The 17,558-nt window shown below is 38.4% G+C and overlaps 2 protein-coding genes across 4 annotated transcripts in view; one reads left to right on the top strand and one right to left on the bottom strand.

The window, feature by feature from the left end:
* The window catches only part of LOC108034893 (cyclin-dependent kinase 14), a 99,105-nt gene extending 89,222 nt beyond the window's left edge, over nt 1-9,883 (bottom strand). The window contains exons 1-2 of one of the 3 annotated variants that reach the window (XM_050886469.1): nt 9,475-9,881; nt 8,821-9,119 (exon numbers count right to left, since the gene is read on the bottom strand). In XM_050886469.1, the coding sequence (XP_050742426.1) occupies nt 8,821-9,040 (220 nt within the window). In that variant the 5' untranslated portion in view covers nt 9,041-9,119; nt 9,475-9,881. Of the gene's footprint in view, nt 1-8,820 lie in introns of all 3 variants that reach the window. The other 2 variants (XM_017110104.3, XM_017110105.3) reach the window with 2 other exon arrangements.
* A 3,723-nt stretch (nt 9,884-13,606) lies between these two features.
* LOC108034610 (20-hydroxyecdysone protein) lies at nt 13,607-15,282 on the top strand. Its single transcript, XM_017109545.3, has one exon. It carries the CDS (start codon nt 13,694-13,696, stop codon nt 15,050-15,052), a length of 1,359 nt encoding a protein of 452 aa, XP_016965034.1. The 5' UTR covers nt 13,607-13,693; the 3' UTR covers nt 15,053-15,282.
* Nucleotides 15,283-17,558: the final 2,276 nt, after the last annotated feature.

Below are 17,558 nucleotides of genomic sequence, written 5' to 3'. Positions count from 1 at the left end.
ATTATTATACCAAACAAACGGTGCTTGTAGAATTTTGATTTTTTTGTAAGAGAGAAGGATCTTTAAAAATCACCAATAAAATCGTCACAAATACTATAATTACTAATATTTTTGCAATTTTATACGTTAGGTTTAATAAATAATAAGAGAAAAAGTTATGTTTCTAATACAATCACCATTTTAAAATGTCAATTTGTTGTAATTAAAATATTTTTTAAAGAAACTATTCAACCCTTTCAGAGAGCAAAACCTTCCAACCGAAAAGCAACCTAGACTTTCTGTTTCCGCAAGGACATTTCCCCATTGAAAACTAGAATTCGTCCGGCAAAAACTGGGAAAAAACACAGAAGTACCCGAAGAGAAAGACCAGGAACACAATAACAAACAGAAAATGGCATAATAGGCTTTGTGGGCGTTCGCCAGTGGGCGTGACCACGAAAGGAGGCGCCGAGGGGAAAAGCGCAATCAAGCGTTTCTACATAGTTTTGCTGAGAAACAAAAAAATTACAACAAATTTTCTACTACAATGCCTGCAAAACACTACCAACAAGGGGGAAACAACTTTACACAAGGCCTCAACAGAAAAAAAGGTAAAAAATCATCAAAATTCCAACGAATGCGAGTGGATAAAACGCAATGCTCATAAAAATTGTTACGCACATTGAGCAAAAGGCAGCATGTGTGTGCGTCCCAAGGATCTCAGGGAAAAAGGACCCCACACCTGAGTTGAAAAACAGAAGGATGCCGGAAAGGCACCTTCTGTTGCGCTATGCAAAAATTGAAAAAAATACAAATTTCCCCATTACAGTTTCCCATTTCACTTCTGCTTCCCTCAATTTATTTTTTATTCTCTTGCAATGCCTGCAAGTGGCAGTAAAATTAAATGAAAATTTTAGCCTTGCGTGGCAAGCGTAGACAAACCGAAATAAATATAAATTATAAATGCTGGATAAAGGAAAACTAGATGAGCTGGCAGCAGAGATGAACATTTTACATTTGCATTTAATTAATGTTCATTAAATATTTACAAATTGTGGTAAATTACGCAAAATGTTAGGGGATGCGTCGGGAAATGGTGTGAAATGCTGGGAAATCAGAGGGCGTGGGCCAAACAGCAACTGCGGTACTTTGTCCATTCAGATGGATGTCAATGGACACTAGGGTGCTTCGCTGTTTGCACAAAAATATTTTCACAAAATTATTATTTTCACAATTTATTTTCACAAAATATTTTGGAGAAGTTTTGCAAAGTTTATTATTCTAATTTTATATAAATTTTAGATTTGTCCCAAACTATTAAAAAAAAAAATTTCTTCAGTTTTTTATATTGTTGTAAAATTATTTTGGAATTTTCGAAGATAATGAAGCTTTTCAAAGTGGTTGTAATAAAACCTTGTTTTCAGTGTATTTAATATTTACTTAGCACTGATTTTTATACTATTTAAGGCTCTGTATTTCAAAATCAATGTACTTCAAAATCAATGTAGTTCAAACTCAGCACACCCTACTGATGGTGCTTGAATACCTAAGTGAGTGTGTCCTCTGCTTTTCACATTCTGCCGTGGCATTTGGTTCAGGGCGTGCGAATTTTCGGTTCTATTTGGTTCGATTTGATGCGTGTTCCGCTGCGGTTGGCACTTGGAACCGTCATAGATGTTGGACATGGGTCCTTCGAAGGGTCGTGCGGGGTCAAGGGCCCGGGTGTCGGCTCTGTGCAGTGACAGTGGTCAGTGTTGTTTGAAATTTCGGTTTTCGTTATTGGATTTGCGGTGAAGGAATCTCTAATGGGCGAAAAGTCACAAGCAAACTGACCAAAAATTAAGTTCAAGGAGAGTTTCGTTTGGATTTAGAAATGGTAATAATATTTTAGAGAGATTTAGGGATATATAGAGGCAACTTGTGAGGTTTGGCAAATAATTTAAAGATTTAAAGTAGAAGTTTTTTCTTAAACCTAACCCACAGTTCATTGGCATTAGGCATTCGATACGCCTGGCATGCCTTAACTACAAGTTTAATTAGTTTGAGGAGGTCTGCACATGCAATTGACAATCTGCAGCATCCTCCGAAGGGGAATTAATCAATCAGTGTCCCTGGCAGGTGATCAAATAAATTAAATTTCTCAATTATTGCGGGGAAGCCGGAGCGTAGACAAAGGCCATAAACCGTAAACCATTTTGGAGTCAGAACCGTAGTAATTGCCATGAGTGAGCAGATTTTCCAGCCCATTTGGTAGTTGTGCGTCGCTCGCGAATGGCGAACTTAATTTGCGAAATATGCAAAACTTAATAATAAATACTGAATTTTGGTTCGCCGCGTATCGCAATCGATTCGCCACTCAAACTGAATGCGATGGAAATGAAAAACTGCCAAGGGAAGCGCAAACAGAACCGAATTGCGAGTTTCCCATTTTGGCATAACGATTTTTCCTTTTTTCCTTTTCGTTTTTTTTTTGGCATATTCTTTTTTGTCTTCGATGACAGGCAAAACGAGGCGAGCGACAATTAAAAGCGAAATAAAAACAAAAATTCAGTGAAATTGTTAGGCGGTGATGTCCGAGATGATTCCGCACGATACGTCACAGAACATTCAGCGTTATTCGAGTGGAAACTGTGCTTCACCTAATGAGAGGAGGTATTCCCCCCCTGAAAAAATGGTGGACCGTCTGTGGATACTTTGGGTTGGAGATCTTGGGTCTACAAGTGTGAATCATGCCCACGAAACTCGTGATCTGGAAGCAGGTAAGGGGATGGGAAGTGTAGGAAATCCATTTCCTGGTCATTGAAAAGGAATGTGGGTTCTAGGTAGGGAAGGAAATGCTTGAGATACAAATATAGGTATCTAAAGAAAAATGTTTTTAAAACATTTCAAGGCTCATTAGTGGTTAAAATAAATTATAAATAATTTATTACAAAATCCTATTACTCGAATTCACGTTGCCATCCCTAAACGGAAGGACTCAGGCAACAAACCGACTGAAAACAAATTTTATGCGACCACGCGCCATTTGATTTCCCTCGAAAAAAGGCGAAAAACCAACAGAGAGCCAACGAGTGAAGTGGAAATTCAAATGGAAATACTTGAAGCAGTTGCATCGACCAGAGTTTATCAAAAAGATGCTCCCGAAAGATTTCGCCCCCTCGAGTTATGCATTTTCTTCTAATGAACTCCGGGCCTTTCAGCGCTTTCTTCACAGCCTCCGCCCGTTTTTGTTTTATTTTTCCCCATTTCTGTTGGGCAATAAAATCGTAATGAAGCGGGCAACATAAAACAGAACGCCAGAATGGAGGGCAGGCGACTTTTGGAAGGGGCTAAGGTGAATTTTATGCGCGTAATTAGCAGCAATTAGGGCGGAGGGGGCGTGCGGATATTCAATATTCGGTAAACAGAGCTTAGCATGGACTCCAGGCCATTCATTAAGGTCTGACAGCAAATTACACTTTTTCCTGCGTTTGTGCTCGCCTTTTTGTTGTATCTCCCGGCTGGCTTTTTTTTACTTTTTATTCGCACGCCTCGAGTGGCATTTGCGAAATGCAAATTACGCTAAGCAAATTAGCGCGGAAGCGCCAAAGTGCAAGGTAAGAAAAAATAAAAGACATGTAGAAGAAAAGGGGGGAGTGAAATTCAAGCGAGGTGTGTGCCAGGGAAATGCAAGACAAATTAGCTGGGAAACGGAGGAGCCAGGCGCAATAATGCGCCATGTGTGTGCGGGTGTGCGGCTGTGCGGGTGCACAATGCCAAATGAGCTGCGAACGCCGGTGCAAATAAGGAAACTAAATACCCAAAGTGGAGATATTTATGGAAATTAACTCAGGTGACGCATTTGGCCAGGAAGTGGAGGCCTGCAGCTCGTGGGAGGGCTTAAACAGGGTTAATGCTTGGCATTTTGGTAGCCGCAGAACGAGTCTAGATCACATCTTACAATCGTTTCATATCATTTTAATAATTACTTCCTGACAACTTCGTGTTTTTTCTCATTATATAACAACTAAAATGCCCGAGTAACCCAAGCCAAAACTGCCACAATGCACTTTTAAAGCATTCCAGTGCTCTTGAGTTAACTTCTTGACACCTCGAAGTCGTTACAATTAAATGTGAAATATAACCGGGCGGCAGGCTGTGCAGCTCGCAGCCTCTGAAGGCCCAGTTAAGTTGTTAGAATGCACAATAAACTCATTCATAAGTCTGGCGAAAAGTCTCACAGCAATTTAGCCAAAGTCTTCACACCGCGACTGACTCGCCCACAAATCAAATTGCAATCCCCAAGAGCCGGGGCACAAACTGAGCCGGGTTGAGTTGGGCTTTAGCTGAGGTGGGTTATATTGCTGCACTGGAAAAAATAATTACAGCCAGAAGACTAAGGAGCAAATATATACATACGTTTGGAGAAAGTTTAATAACAATATTTTTATTCAAATATTGAGATTTTTTAATGGTAGTTAAAGCCAACATTTTTAAAATACAATTTCAAATAACTTATGACACCTGGTGTTTTAATGGTTAAATATTATTTTGTAATTAATATTTATTATTTTTAAATTTAAAGGAGACTTTCAATAAGCATTTTACATTTAGGAAACACCCTTTTTTTAATAAATAACCACTTTATCTTAAGAAAAGCATATATATACCTTTAAAATACAACATAGAGCGCTAAGTTTTCCGGAATTTTGAATAGGTAACTTTAATTTTGCAAACTATTTTTGCAAGTTCAGGGCTATTTATTTCCCGAGTGCAGCAAGGGGAACAGGAAACGCGATGAGCAGGCCGACACCTGGCCCCTGCGCTCATGACAAACTGCCACTCCAGGCGTGGCTGGGAAAGCGCTGGGAAAGCCGGGGAAAGCGGTGGGCAAGGGCGGTGGGCAATTGAAAAATGACGCCCGGCCAGCCGGTGGAAATGCATTCAGCAAATGAAGCCGGCCCAAAAGCACGTGAAGCGGGCAAACAAGACACGCAAAAAGGCAGCATCAGCAGCTGTGGGAATTCAGTTTGAATGCCACCGATATGTCAATATGCAGACTGCTGTTTGAGTTTTATTCCATTTTTCCCCCTTTTTTCTATGGCCCAACATGTTTTATTAGCGATCCACTAATTGCAAAAATTTGTTTCGCATTTATACGGCCAGCCAACGACAAATAAAAGGGCCACAGAGAGCTCGCGCGTGTGTGGTTTTGCTGCCTTATGATCATTAAATATTTGAAAAAGAGTTATCTGCGATTCGGGTTCTCGGTTACCTGATGCTGAAATAAAATTATAAAGCATTTCGTGTTGACCCTCAGGCTCTGGGCACTAATTGAAAATGGCAATGGGCTCGGGGAAAAAAATACCTCACTTTTTCCATGCTGTTTGTTTATGTTATTTGCCATGGGTAAAGTTGCATTTGCTGCGATAAGCAGCAAAATCACAACTGATAAAAGAAATAAAAGTCAAATGAATAAACAGCCCAGACAAACAGCAGAATGTTAGGTAAATAGTAATGAGATAAGGGTGGAGAGTTGGCAGATAAAGGAGTTGTTCTTCACTTTAAAAGGTCAAAATTAAAGGCGATAGACAAGGGTTTAAATGCTATCATTAAAGAAAATAAAAGAGATCTAACCATATTTTGTAAATTAAATGTCAAATGCTTACTAATACTTATTTCCTCTACTTGATCAGCTCTCACAAATATCGCTAACCCAACTTTATTTACCCATTTCCAGATCCCGAATTGAATATTTAAACAATACCCACTGTTATTTACTTCTCGAGGGCATTTTAAATGATTTTCCTTGTTGTGGGAAGTATTTGGCCTGTATATGCCATAAATATTTACCCTATGTATTGATTAATTTAAGTGAGTAACCCAAAGTCCACTCGCATTGTCTATTATTTGAGTTCACCACTCAAATGAATCACGTTTCCCGCTGTGTCACTTGGCTTATCAAACATTCCTCTTTGTTTTAGTTGATAAGAAATAACACAGAAAATTACTCCGAAATGAGAATGTTGGGATAAAAATGGCAACCAGCTAAATTGGCATTTGGGCAATGTTATCGTAGCAAAAAAAAAAAAGAGACAAAACAATAAACCAGACCTTTTGGCCAGGTTTTATCGAAGAAAACCGCTAGCTGACAACCGTTAGCTTTGATTTAATTAGAAGATTTTTGTTGGCCTGCTACAGTTTATCAAAACACGATTTTAGCATCAAGCTGCGACCATGGCGGGTTTAAGCTCTGTAGCTTTGGCTGTGGCCCATACCTTTTCGTGTGTTTCTCTTACTGGCTTTAAAGCAGGTTTTCCATTTGGCCTTTGGCATAAGCCACACACTACGCTGAACTACTCGAGTGCCCAGCAAAAGCCGCACAAGTCGCTCTCTATATGTTTGGCTTTGTGTGTCGGTGTTTGGGGCATACAAATATGAATAAGGGTACAGTGGGTGCCCGGTAAATCAAACTTTGAAAAAGGCAAAAAATATTCTCTTGAACAAAAACAGTATTAAAATGGTGTATAAATTAATGATGCGTTTTGTTAGCGGTTTATTCAATAAAAGATTAACAAAACCAAAAAAAAAATCTTCTTTAATGTCATTAGAAATTTTAATATTTTAATCTTCCTGTTATAAAAGCCTGTACAAATATTTAAAATTTTAAGACACTGTATGTGATTTGTTTATTATATTTAAATAATTATTATTAGACTTATTATACACACAAAATTTAGTATAGATTCTACAAATAAAAATTTTTTAAGGCTTTCCTTTACAAATTTGGCAAGTTTACAGTTCCCTAGAAGTTTTTGTTTGAGCGAAGGAACACCACTGATACACTATAAGTTACATATTTCGAATGACTACTGTACGAAGTAAGGTAAAACATTGGGCACAGAGAAATATGCATGATGTTGTAGCTGCTGTTGTCTTCTGTGATTATTCCTCTCTTTTTGCGGCTGCTGCGTGTAAAATCAATAAATTCGAGCGGGTTCAGAGGTGACGACGACGACAACAACGTCGAAAATGCCTGTGACCTTCAGGCCCCTAGCTGACCTTCGGCCCCGCCCTGCCCCTTTTTCTTGTCCCCATGTTACCATTTTCCCTGCCTTGGCAATTAAATTTTGTGTGTAATTTTTACACTTTTTGCTGGCCTAGCCGGCACTTCTTAATTATCGCTGTTAAGCTGGTTATGGTTTGTTTTGCTTTTGCTTTGCTTTGGCTGCTTTTATGCCTCGCTTTTTGTTGGAATTTATCCCCCAGCAGCAGCAGCAGGGGCATTCATTAATTTCTTGCCTTATTTGCTGCCCTCGCTTCGCTCTTATGGTTATTGATATTAATAAAACTTTTCTTCCTCCAAAAGGCCAGAAACAGATCCGCCAGCAATCGTTGCTCAACAAGTTACGTCAGAGGCGTTGGTGGGGATTTCTGAGTGCTTCTCTTTGGTTTCTGCCCGGATTCCAGAATGCTCGTACAAAACAAAAGATTAAGCTTTGAGGGATTAGGATTACAGCCCTTGTGTACCAGGCACACAAGTGTGGAAGTCTTTGGCAACGTAAAGATAAGCGAGGGAACCATGAAATTTTAGTTTTATAAATCTCTATTCCTTCGTTAAACTCAGTTAAATGTTTTACGTTTGGGGTTTAAATAGCCTATTAAATGTTTTTTCTTTTAAAATAAAAGTCCCCCTGATGCAAAAGTAATAATTATAATAACACAACTATACTTAATATAAAAAATGAATTTAATTTTTTTATAGATTCTATACTTTATGTTCTATTCTACATCATCTCACCTATTTTATTTATATTTTGTTTCAATATATTTCTTGTAATTACAATGTTATGACGTATTTTTAAGAGATAATTAGACTTTTATTGCTTTATAATTGCTGTCCGTTTTGTACTTAAAGGTTGTACCAAACTCTACGCAGACCAACTAACTTGGATTTCTTTAATTGCACAGTTTGACATTGACTGGAAGCCGGCACTTTAAAATGTTCGCCTGCCTTGAACTTTAACCGAACGATTGTCTTTGCATATAGACAGCCTTGCATTGGTGCCTCGGTTTTTTGTAGGTCAACTTATAAGTTTATTTTTTCGGGGATTTACTTGTCATATTTGGGGTAATGGCTTTATAAGCAGTGGGTTATGATTAATTACAAGAGAACTTTTTTCAATTCCGGCAAGCCAAGTAGAGGTACTTGGCTAAACACTATAAGATCATGATTTAATATCATTACTATAAGTTATTTAAGAACTGTTTACAATTCTGGTAGGTCAATACTCGGCTAAATATTATAAGATTATAATTTAATATTAGTATTATAGCATAAGTTATTTAAGAACTGTATTAAATTCTGGTAAGTCAATACTCGGTTATTACTATAAGACAATGATATAATATTATTATGCCATAAGATTTTTAAGAACTGTATTATTACTATAAGATCATGATATAAAGTGTTATTCCTTTTGTACCCCTGCATTATTAAATGTTTCAATCTTTAAGTTCATATAATTTATGTTTTCAATAGATTTTTGATAAGTTCCTAATAGATTTTTCCAGGGGATAGCTACTGAAAGTAAGGGGGTCACCAGCTACTCTCTCGAGGTGATCATATTGATCATATTAGTTATTTTGATAGCTTTTTCATTCTTAATATTAGTTAAAGAAGGATCATGGTCTAGTAAGGGTTCTATCTTTTTTAAACTTAACCATATAATAAGCTCCTCAGAAACCATTTATATAAGGAAAACCCTCTGCATATTTGAACACCATTTCTCAGGGCCACCTCTTAGGAACCTGCTCCCTATACAGTACTATCCCTAGATCCTTTGGGCACATATTACTTACCATCCTTAGCATTTGTTGCCGCCGTCGTTGTTGTTGTTGTTGTGGTGGCCATAGCTTTAGTTTTTGACTTTGTTATTGGTGTTGTGCAGACTGAGGCCGCTGCCGACGCCGACGTCGCTGCCCTGTAGAAGCCTGCTGTTGTTGTCGATGCGGATGACGTTAGCGTTGTTGTTGTTGCTTCCACGGCGACAGCAGCTGACAAACTTCGCGAGCAGTGCATTAGTCACCTGTTCCTTGCAGGTGCAGGGGGTGGGGTGGTTGGGTGGGTGGCAAGTGGGTGGTTTGTATATGTACGTCAGCTGATAAGGGGGAAACGCGAAATTCTTAATCAACTTGGGTAAGGTGGGGTTAAGTAAGCAGGAAATGCACAAAAATAATAGGAGGTAAACACAAAAGTTTAAAAAATATTCTGAATTTGTTATAAATTTTAATAGATTATTATATATTTGTAAGTTATTTTTTAATTTGCAGAGTAGGTTGGTTAATTTATTACTTATATTTGTCTTAATTTTTTCGATTATTTTTTGTTACTTTTGTATATATTTTTCCAATCTATTTATTTATTTATTTATTTTTGGGGCACTCTGGCTTCGTTACTTTGGTTCACTTTTTAGTGGGCCATAAACTTTCCAACAAACATTTTTCCGTTTTTACTTATTTCTCTGGCCCGCTGGCAGCTGCCTTTATTTATAATTGCATTTATCAAATTTATTTTTGTTATTATTTCGCTGCCTCCTCTTTGTTTTTATTTTATTTTTGTTGCATGTGCGTCGGTGTTTGTGTGTTGGTGTGCGCGCGTGTGTGTGCGTGCTCGTACGCGAGTGTTGGTGCACTGCGTGTTTGTTGTTGTTGCCAGTGACGCGTACGCGTGTTCGCTCGCTCGCACCTGCACGTTTCCGCGGGCCCGAACTGTTGCCGCACGCCTCTAGCAGCCGCTGCACATGTTCTCGTTAATTTTCCGCTTTTATTTGTTTAGCTTCTTGTGTAATTTCGCAATTGTTTTTTATACGGCGACTCGCGGAGCGAGCTCGAATTTGGTCACATTTTATGTGGCCAGTTTGGAGGGGGCCAATTATCCTGCCTTTTTACTTCCGCTCTCGACAGTATTTCCCATGGGCCGCGCTACGGTCACACCGAAATGTGTGACGTAACGAGAGAGCGTAAGAGTCTACGTAGTGAACTTGCGATTTGGTCACACTCGCCAGATTTGGATTTGTTTGGCGGGTAAAGTTTGAAAATGGCGGGAACTCTGAATTTGTTGTATACATTTTCCGGAGCTTTTATTGTTTTACTTTTATGTAAACGGAGAAAGGTATTTTAAATGACATTTATATTTACTAATGTACTATATAATTATTTTAGCCCAGTCAAAGCCAAAGCCCAGAATCATAGCCAAAAATACTAAAATATATGACTTGGAGAAAAATACTGATTGCGCATAACAGCACACCCATAACAGCATTCTTTTTGGCGGTTTTTTCAAATTTAAATTTGAAATTCTTTTGGGACTGCACAAGTACCAGTTTTTAAACACAATATAATTATAAGAATTAGTCATAGTGTAAGCAATTTGTATTGTTAATTTTAGTGTTATTTTATTATTGTAATTTTTTTTACTCATTAAACAATAATTTTTTGAATTTTTTTCATTGTGTGTTGGATAAATATTTAAATAGGAACATTTGAAAAACTTAGTAAATACTTTTAAAAAAGAGTAGTTTATAAAGCCACTTTTAAATTTGCTTACAATATATAACTTTTTTTTAAAAATGTTTGAATTTTATATTAATGACAGTAGGCACAATTTGGAGCCACCCAGAAAATATTCAAAATGTTTTAATGTAATTTTCTATAGTCTTTTCATAGGAATAGTGTTCTAGAAATCACTTTTTATAATGGTTAACATCTAGTATAGTATCAGCATTTATTATAAAATGTAGTTGTTTTCAAATATTTAGAAATTTTAAAGTTCCCATAAAATAAAACGACCTTGGTGGACACATTTTTCACACTTGTCCCACAATTGTCTCGGGCAAAAACCATATTATTTTACAATTGGCCAAAATCGGTGACCTTGACAGCAAAATATGGCACAAATATTGCGACAATAAGAAACGGCCACAACAAGCGGCTTAGTTTGATAAGTGAGGTAATTCGGATGACGAAGATCGCCCGACTTCTCCCACACACTCCCTGACTTCTTGTTGTTGTCACCCACTTGGCACGGGCATTTACTTATGCTTATTTTTTGTTCATTTTAAGTATTCCGCACGATTGTTGAGTGAAAGTTGCCACCGTTTAGAGTAATGCTTTTTGTTGCTGCTGCCACGCCCCGCCCGCCTTATCGCCACCTGTCGCTGGATGTGAGTGAGGTGCTAATTCGACAGTCAATTGTGTAAAAAAGAGCGCGGCTAGCAATTGCGTAATATCAGAGCTGAAACCGAAACTCGAGCAAATTTTAATTTGGGCGCCAGCAACAACACGAGTGGAGAAGAAACGATTAACCAACTCCAAGAAAAGCCATAAAAATCGTCAGAACCCAAATGAGTTTGGGGAAAAACGTGTTCTTCTCGTGCTTAAAATCGATTCGGCGCCGCAGAATTAAAACCCTCGAGTTGGGGGTCGTAAACAAGCCTTAAAAAGATCGCTTACAAGATCCCAGAGTCACAAGTCAATGTCCTTAGCAATCCACTGCGATCTTTGATTTCTTTCGATGCCCTCGAAGAGAGAGTTGGAGTTTGCTTAAAAAACTTGCACTAGTAGCATAACTTGCTATTTTACATTTTTATAAAAAAGGTTCCATTAATCAATTGGTATTAAAATTCTTTAAAATATATGGAGAATAAAAAATAAGATAACAAAGAATAAGTGATTCATTCTAGTACGATTTTATATCATTTTCATCACATATAATAAGAAATATTGTTTTTTAAATTCATAGAATAAAAGTTTTAAATAGATATTATATTATACCTATTATTAAAAGATAAAAAAACTATTTTATTTATTGTTGAGAATTACTGTTGATTGCTTTAAAATTGGTTATTTTTAACGCATTTCAGTGAACTAAAGCGAGGATAATATTTTTTATGAGCCTTTTTACTGATTTTTAAGGGTATCCGAGCCCTGTTCCCAGAATCTGTGCCTCCTTACCTTACCTCTTTTTATTATCATCGTTTGGTTGTGCACACATCGTCTTGGCCTCGCAGGTTTGGCCTGTTTGCAGAGCTCTTTTTAGCCAAAAGGGCCCGAGAACGAGTTCTGCCGCAAATGGATCGACCCATCGATCACCATATATGCATGTGAAGGTACCATACGAACAGGAGATACATTTGCCTCCTATTCACAGCGGCGTTTCTCCACTCCACAGTCGTTTGACCCATTTAACTACATTTAAATGCACTCATTTGCATAGAAGACATTTCGACTTTTGTGGGCGTTTTGGTTCGGTTTCTGTGCATTTCTAATGAATTATTAACCCAGAACCGGGGTGAAAATGCATCCCAGCGATGCATCTTCCCGGCCGCGACGGTCGGACCAAAGCTAATTGACTCTAAAAATAGCCGGAGCAGGTTTCTCCGTCCAGTCTGGGTCTGCATCTGAATCTGAATCGGAACGGGTTTCCACCGCAGAAGACCAAAGACCACAGAGCCAAAGACTCGAAGATGCACCATCAGGGGGCCCAAATGGGTTTCTTGTAGGAGCGTTTAGCCAAACAAGAAAACGAGAAAAATCCGCCGATCAAATGTCGCTGCCTGCCGCCGAGTCAACAAGGAATGAGAGTGAAAAAAGGTGGAAAAGTGGCAGGAAAAGGGGGGAGCTGCATATACTTACAAGTCGATGATCAGGGACAGACTGAGGCGAAGACTAATCGCCAATCGCTGCACAGTTGGACAAAGAGCTCTATTGTAGAAGGGAATATTTAAAATATATATTATAATTCTAATTCTAAATTTAAAAAAATTAAACGAGTAAAGGAACCTACAAAAACAGGTTATAATAAATTGTTACAGAAATCATTTGTTTGTTTAGGTAGATATACAATAAACGCTTCCACGAAATACCTTCTTAACGATTTCCTTAAATCCCAAATAAATAACTCAACCAAATCCTCAGCTTAATACCCTGAAAAGGATTAGTTTAACAAGTTGTTTATGAGATAAAATTGACAGTCACCAAATCAAAAAGGAAATATTTACTTAGGACGGAGTATCTACAAAATCCTGATTTAAAAACCAAGAAAAACTAATTTAAATTTATGAAAATTTTTGAAAATATTTTGTCTTTGTTTCAAATATAAATATATTTAAAAAATTTCTTGCACATCTTCAAATATTTTTTATTTTAGTAAAAATGTTGAGTTTTCTATCAGTCTAAAACCTTTCCAACTTAACAGATTGCCTTTACAATTCTGCCATCTGCCCTAAGTAAAGCAAACACAGATAGCCGATAAGGCAAACATGATCGATGATGCCCCCCGGTTTCGGCCCTTTTTCGAGCCCATCCCAACCACTTGGCCAATTACAAGTGCAGCTTCTTGTGGAACCTCTGGGCCAAGACCCTTTTGAATCCCGATCGCCGACTCCTGCGAGCCACTCGAGTCCAAGTTGGTCCAGTTCAATGACATTTAGGACAAGAATTGGCCAATGCGATGGTCGTTGATACCACCACTTTTCTCCAACTCCCGGGTTTTTTTTAGCCCTGCTCGCTTGTTTGCCTGTTGACTTGGCTTGTTGACTGCGACTGCGCAGCCGGCGGTTTGTATAAAATGCGTTGGGCCTAAAGAAATTACCAACAGTTGCGGCCGTGAGGCGCTAGTGAACGCATCTTAATATCGAAGAAAGTATCTGTAGAAAGTATTTGAAGCGCGAAGATGAAGCCCGTAGCCTTGATCCTGGTTTTTCTGGCCTTAAGCCAGGGCAGATCGCTGGATATTCGCAGGGATATTGATATCCCGGTGACCATTGTCGAGGACAAGGAGTCGCCAGTGGCCTTACCTCTGGTCAAGGAGGAGGCCAACCAAGAGGAAATAAAACCAGTTGCTCTGGAAGAAAAGGCTAAGGAAATTAAGCCAGAGATTAAGGAGGAAATTAAACCTGAGGTTAAGGAGGAGTTAAAGCCAGAAGTTAAAGAGGACATTAAGCCAGAGATCAAGGAGGAGCTCAAGGAGAAGATTGAAGAGCAGATTAAACAGCAGATAACCGAGAAGCTCAAGGAGGAGTCTCTGGAAATCAAGAAGGAAGCCCAGGAAATCGAGGTAGAAGCTCAGAGGCCAGAAATCAAAGAGGAGACTCCGGAAATCAAGGAGGAACCGGCTAAGCAAATTCTAAAATCTCTGCCAGCTGAGGAGGCGGTGGTTGTGCCCGCCGAGGAGCCTTCGCCCAATCCCTTGGACCAGGAGCAGTCGGAAAACCAGGATCCCGCCCATCCCCAGGTGCGCCAGGCCACCCAGGCCACGCCCACCCAGCAGACCACCACGCAGGGCAACTTTGTGCAGCAGTTGATCCAGAACTCGCCCATTGGCCAGTTCCTCAATCAGTTCCAGCCCCAGCCAGCTGGCAATGCCCCAGCGGCGGCTCCGGGCCAGGTTCAGGCGGATGATGCAGCTCCCGCCACTCCGGCTCCCACTGTTCCCGGTTTCCTCAATCCCCAGGCGGCCATCACCTCCGCCCAGCAGGCTGTCCAGAATGCCGCGCAAAGTGCCGTGAACGCCACCACCCAGGCCTTCCAGGGCATCCAGCAGTTCGCCAGCAACCTGGGCAATCAGTTCCAGAACACCCTGTCCAGCCTGACGGGTCAGCAGCAGGCGCCGGCGGTGTCCACCACTCCACGTCCCCCAGGTCCCATCCAGCAGTTCGTGAACAATGTTTTCGGCGGCAATAGCAATGCCACTGCTGCTGCTCCTGCGGCCCAGCAGAGCGGCAATCCGCTCCAGGGAATCATCAACTTCCTGGGCGGCAATCGTCCCCAGAATGCCCCAGCTGCCGCTGCAGTAACCCAGGCCCCCGAGCAACCCGCCGTCGATGATAAAATCGATCCTGCCCAGGATGAGGCGGCCGAATTCGTCCCCGAATCCGAGAATGAGGTGCGCACGAGTGGCGAAACCGTCGACGATTCCTTCGAGGAGGCCGGTGTGCCGGCCAACGAGGTCATCGTGGTCAACGACGATGCCGGAGAGGTCGCCGATCCTGTCCAGAATCATCAGCAGGCCACCGATGCAGTGGCTCTATAAGGGGCCTGCACAGATCCCCCTGGTTAAGTTCACACCACAAAACCGACTGACGCCATTTTCGTCGACATTTTTCGATTTAAATTGAGAATGAAACTGGAAAATGCTTCTTTAGTTTTCTAAGTGCATGCACCGCAACAAATTATTTATTTCATACTCAGCCCAGGAATTTATCTATAATAAAAACGAGACAAATCAAATCATAAATAAAACAAGTAACATAAAAAGAAAAAGCGTTTTTATTGGAAAAATTACAATAATAATAAAAACAAAAAGAATTTTTAAGATTTTTTGTCATTTTGGTAACTCTAATCACTACAGTATCTGGTAACTCCATTCTCGTCTGGATCAGCTCTCGCTTTCTGCGAAATTTAAAGCGAAAACACTTGTTCTTAGGAACCTTAAATATATACATACATATATCTAACAAAATACATACTTTTATTTTAATTTGGAGAATAGATGAAAGAAGTAGATTTTTGATGCTGGCCCAACTAAAACCCAAACTTTTTGGCGCGTAACTTGGCTTTACAACTTAAAGAAAAATAAACACGGCATACTTTTGGGCATTTTTAGTAAGTCTCATCAAAATGCCTTGACTTCGAGTTAAGCGTTGAACTAAAACCAAGATTACCGAAAACTAAGGCAAAATGACAACGAGTGGGCGATGAGAGATTAAAGTTAATTGATCAACGAAATTTTTTTAAAAAGAATTTATTTGTTTTGAGTCGATACTTAAATGCACTCGAACAGAAAAGTAGCCATTTGCTTTAAAAAGTCCTTCAAATCAATGGCTTCGTGAAATTTTAGAAAACAAGTGGGACATATTTTATATTATTTACTTGCGTAAAATAATGGCAAGTAGTGGCTATATAATATATATATATTAAATATATATATATAATATATCTTCATTATTTTTTTAAACTAAAAAAATATGGCAATAGAAAACTACTTTCTCCAATTACCTGAAACTATTGCATAATTTATGTATTTTAAAAAAGACTTTTCACTAAATAAAGTATTTTAAAAATGTAATTTGGACAAATAACAAAAAGAAATTGTTAAAAAATTTTTGGGGGTGACAAAAAGTTATGTTTTATGGCAAACTTTGTGACAGAAAGAACAAACAATAAAGGTTTAAATGCAAATTTTAAAGCGAGAGAAAACCGAGTAAAAAATTAATGCAAATTCTTTTAATTTCACTCGATTTTATGTGGTATACTCACAGGTAAGTAAGTTTTAAAGTTACTATAGTCTACCTTTTGGATGCATCCGCTGGTTAAGTGGTTGGCCTTCAAGGCAGCTGGAATACTTTTTTTGAGGCACTGGAGGTCAAGTTGATTGCATAATTGGTGAGTGGGTATCCTCTTTCCAACATACTATACTAAGGGAAACTGGATATGATATGAGCTGTGGAACAGTTGGCTGTAAGTGACAGGCTGTGTAAATAAAACGCCGGAAGTTCAAGAACGTAATGTGCTTACAAAAAAGGTAATATTAATATTTGTATTTATAAGATTTAAATTATGGTAAAAAGTTGTTCAAAGGATAAAGAAAGCTATAGTCTTAGTTATTATGCATTGTTTTTTATCAAAAAAAACTTGTAAAGCTTTTAAGGCCTATTCATTTCCGCTCCCTTTCGATCACAAATAAAACTCGTTCGGCTTCAATTTATATTCATTACCACTATTCACCTACGAAAAGAAAATGGTAAAATGATTTGTTTGCCAGTCGAACCTTTAATACGAAACGGAGATACACCTCTGTTATGCAAAAAACATAACAAACCAACGAAAAAAACTTCAAACTAATTTCCTCATATATTGCTTACAAAATAAACAGCTGAAACATGAAACTCGCAGCTAATTTCCGTTGATTAACAACAAAAGCAACAGCGACTGTTTGAGATATGGGAGCTGCATAACCAGTGCACAGAGAAAAAATATGGTTTCTTTTTTAAAATTTTAATAGAAAAATTTGTAGTTTATTTATATTTTTTGTTGAATAAACTTCATTTGTTTATTATTCTGAAAATAATATTTAAAAATATTTCGTTTTAATCTAAAAATAAATATCTGGAATTTGCTTTGGTAAATATCTATTGAAAAATTTTATTTTTGAAAATATCTCTGAAGTATTTTTGAGCAAATAACTATAGAATGCAAATTTTTGAATGGGATTTTTTTATGAACACATTCGTATGGTGTATTTTTTTGGTTTGATTGATTTTTTGGTTTATTTTGTATTGTTTTGAAAACCTTTTTGACTGTATATTTTTAAAAACAGCCATCTGAAATATATTTGAATACACATTTTTATTGAATATTTTTAGGAAAATATGTGTTGTTGTGGTATAAAAATCAGTTAGTATGTGTAGTATTATTTTAAAGACTTTTTTGACTGTTCAATATACGCCAGAGCCAGAGCTGAGGCGAGGCACTTCGATTACTTCCCTGTGGGGAAATGTGGCAGTAAATGCGAGCAATGCCCGAACATATGCTGCTTC

This window comes from Drosophila biarmipes, chromosome 3L (assembly GCF_025231255.1).
Source record: "Drosophila biarmipes strain raj3 chromosome 3L, RU_DBia_V1.1, whole genome shotgun sequence".
Taxonomy (NCBI): domain Eukaryota; kingdom Metazoa; phylum Arthropoda; class Insecta; order Diptera; family Drosophilidae; genus Drosophila; species Drosophila biarmipes.
This window is presented reverse-complemented; position numbering and strand designations above follow the sequence as displayed.

What these genes read in the sequence shown, in the direction of transcription:
- LOC108034610 (XM_017109545.3), top strand. Translation starts at nt 13,694, where the DNA reads ATGAAGCCCGTAGCCTTGATCCTGGTTTTTCTGGCCTTAAGCCAGGGC.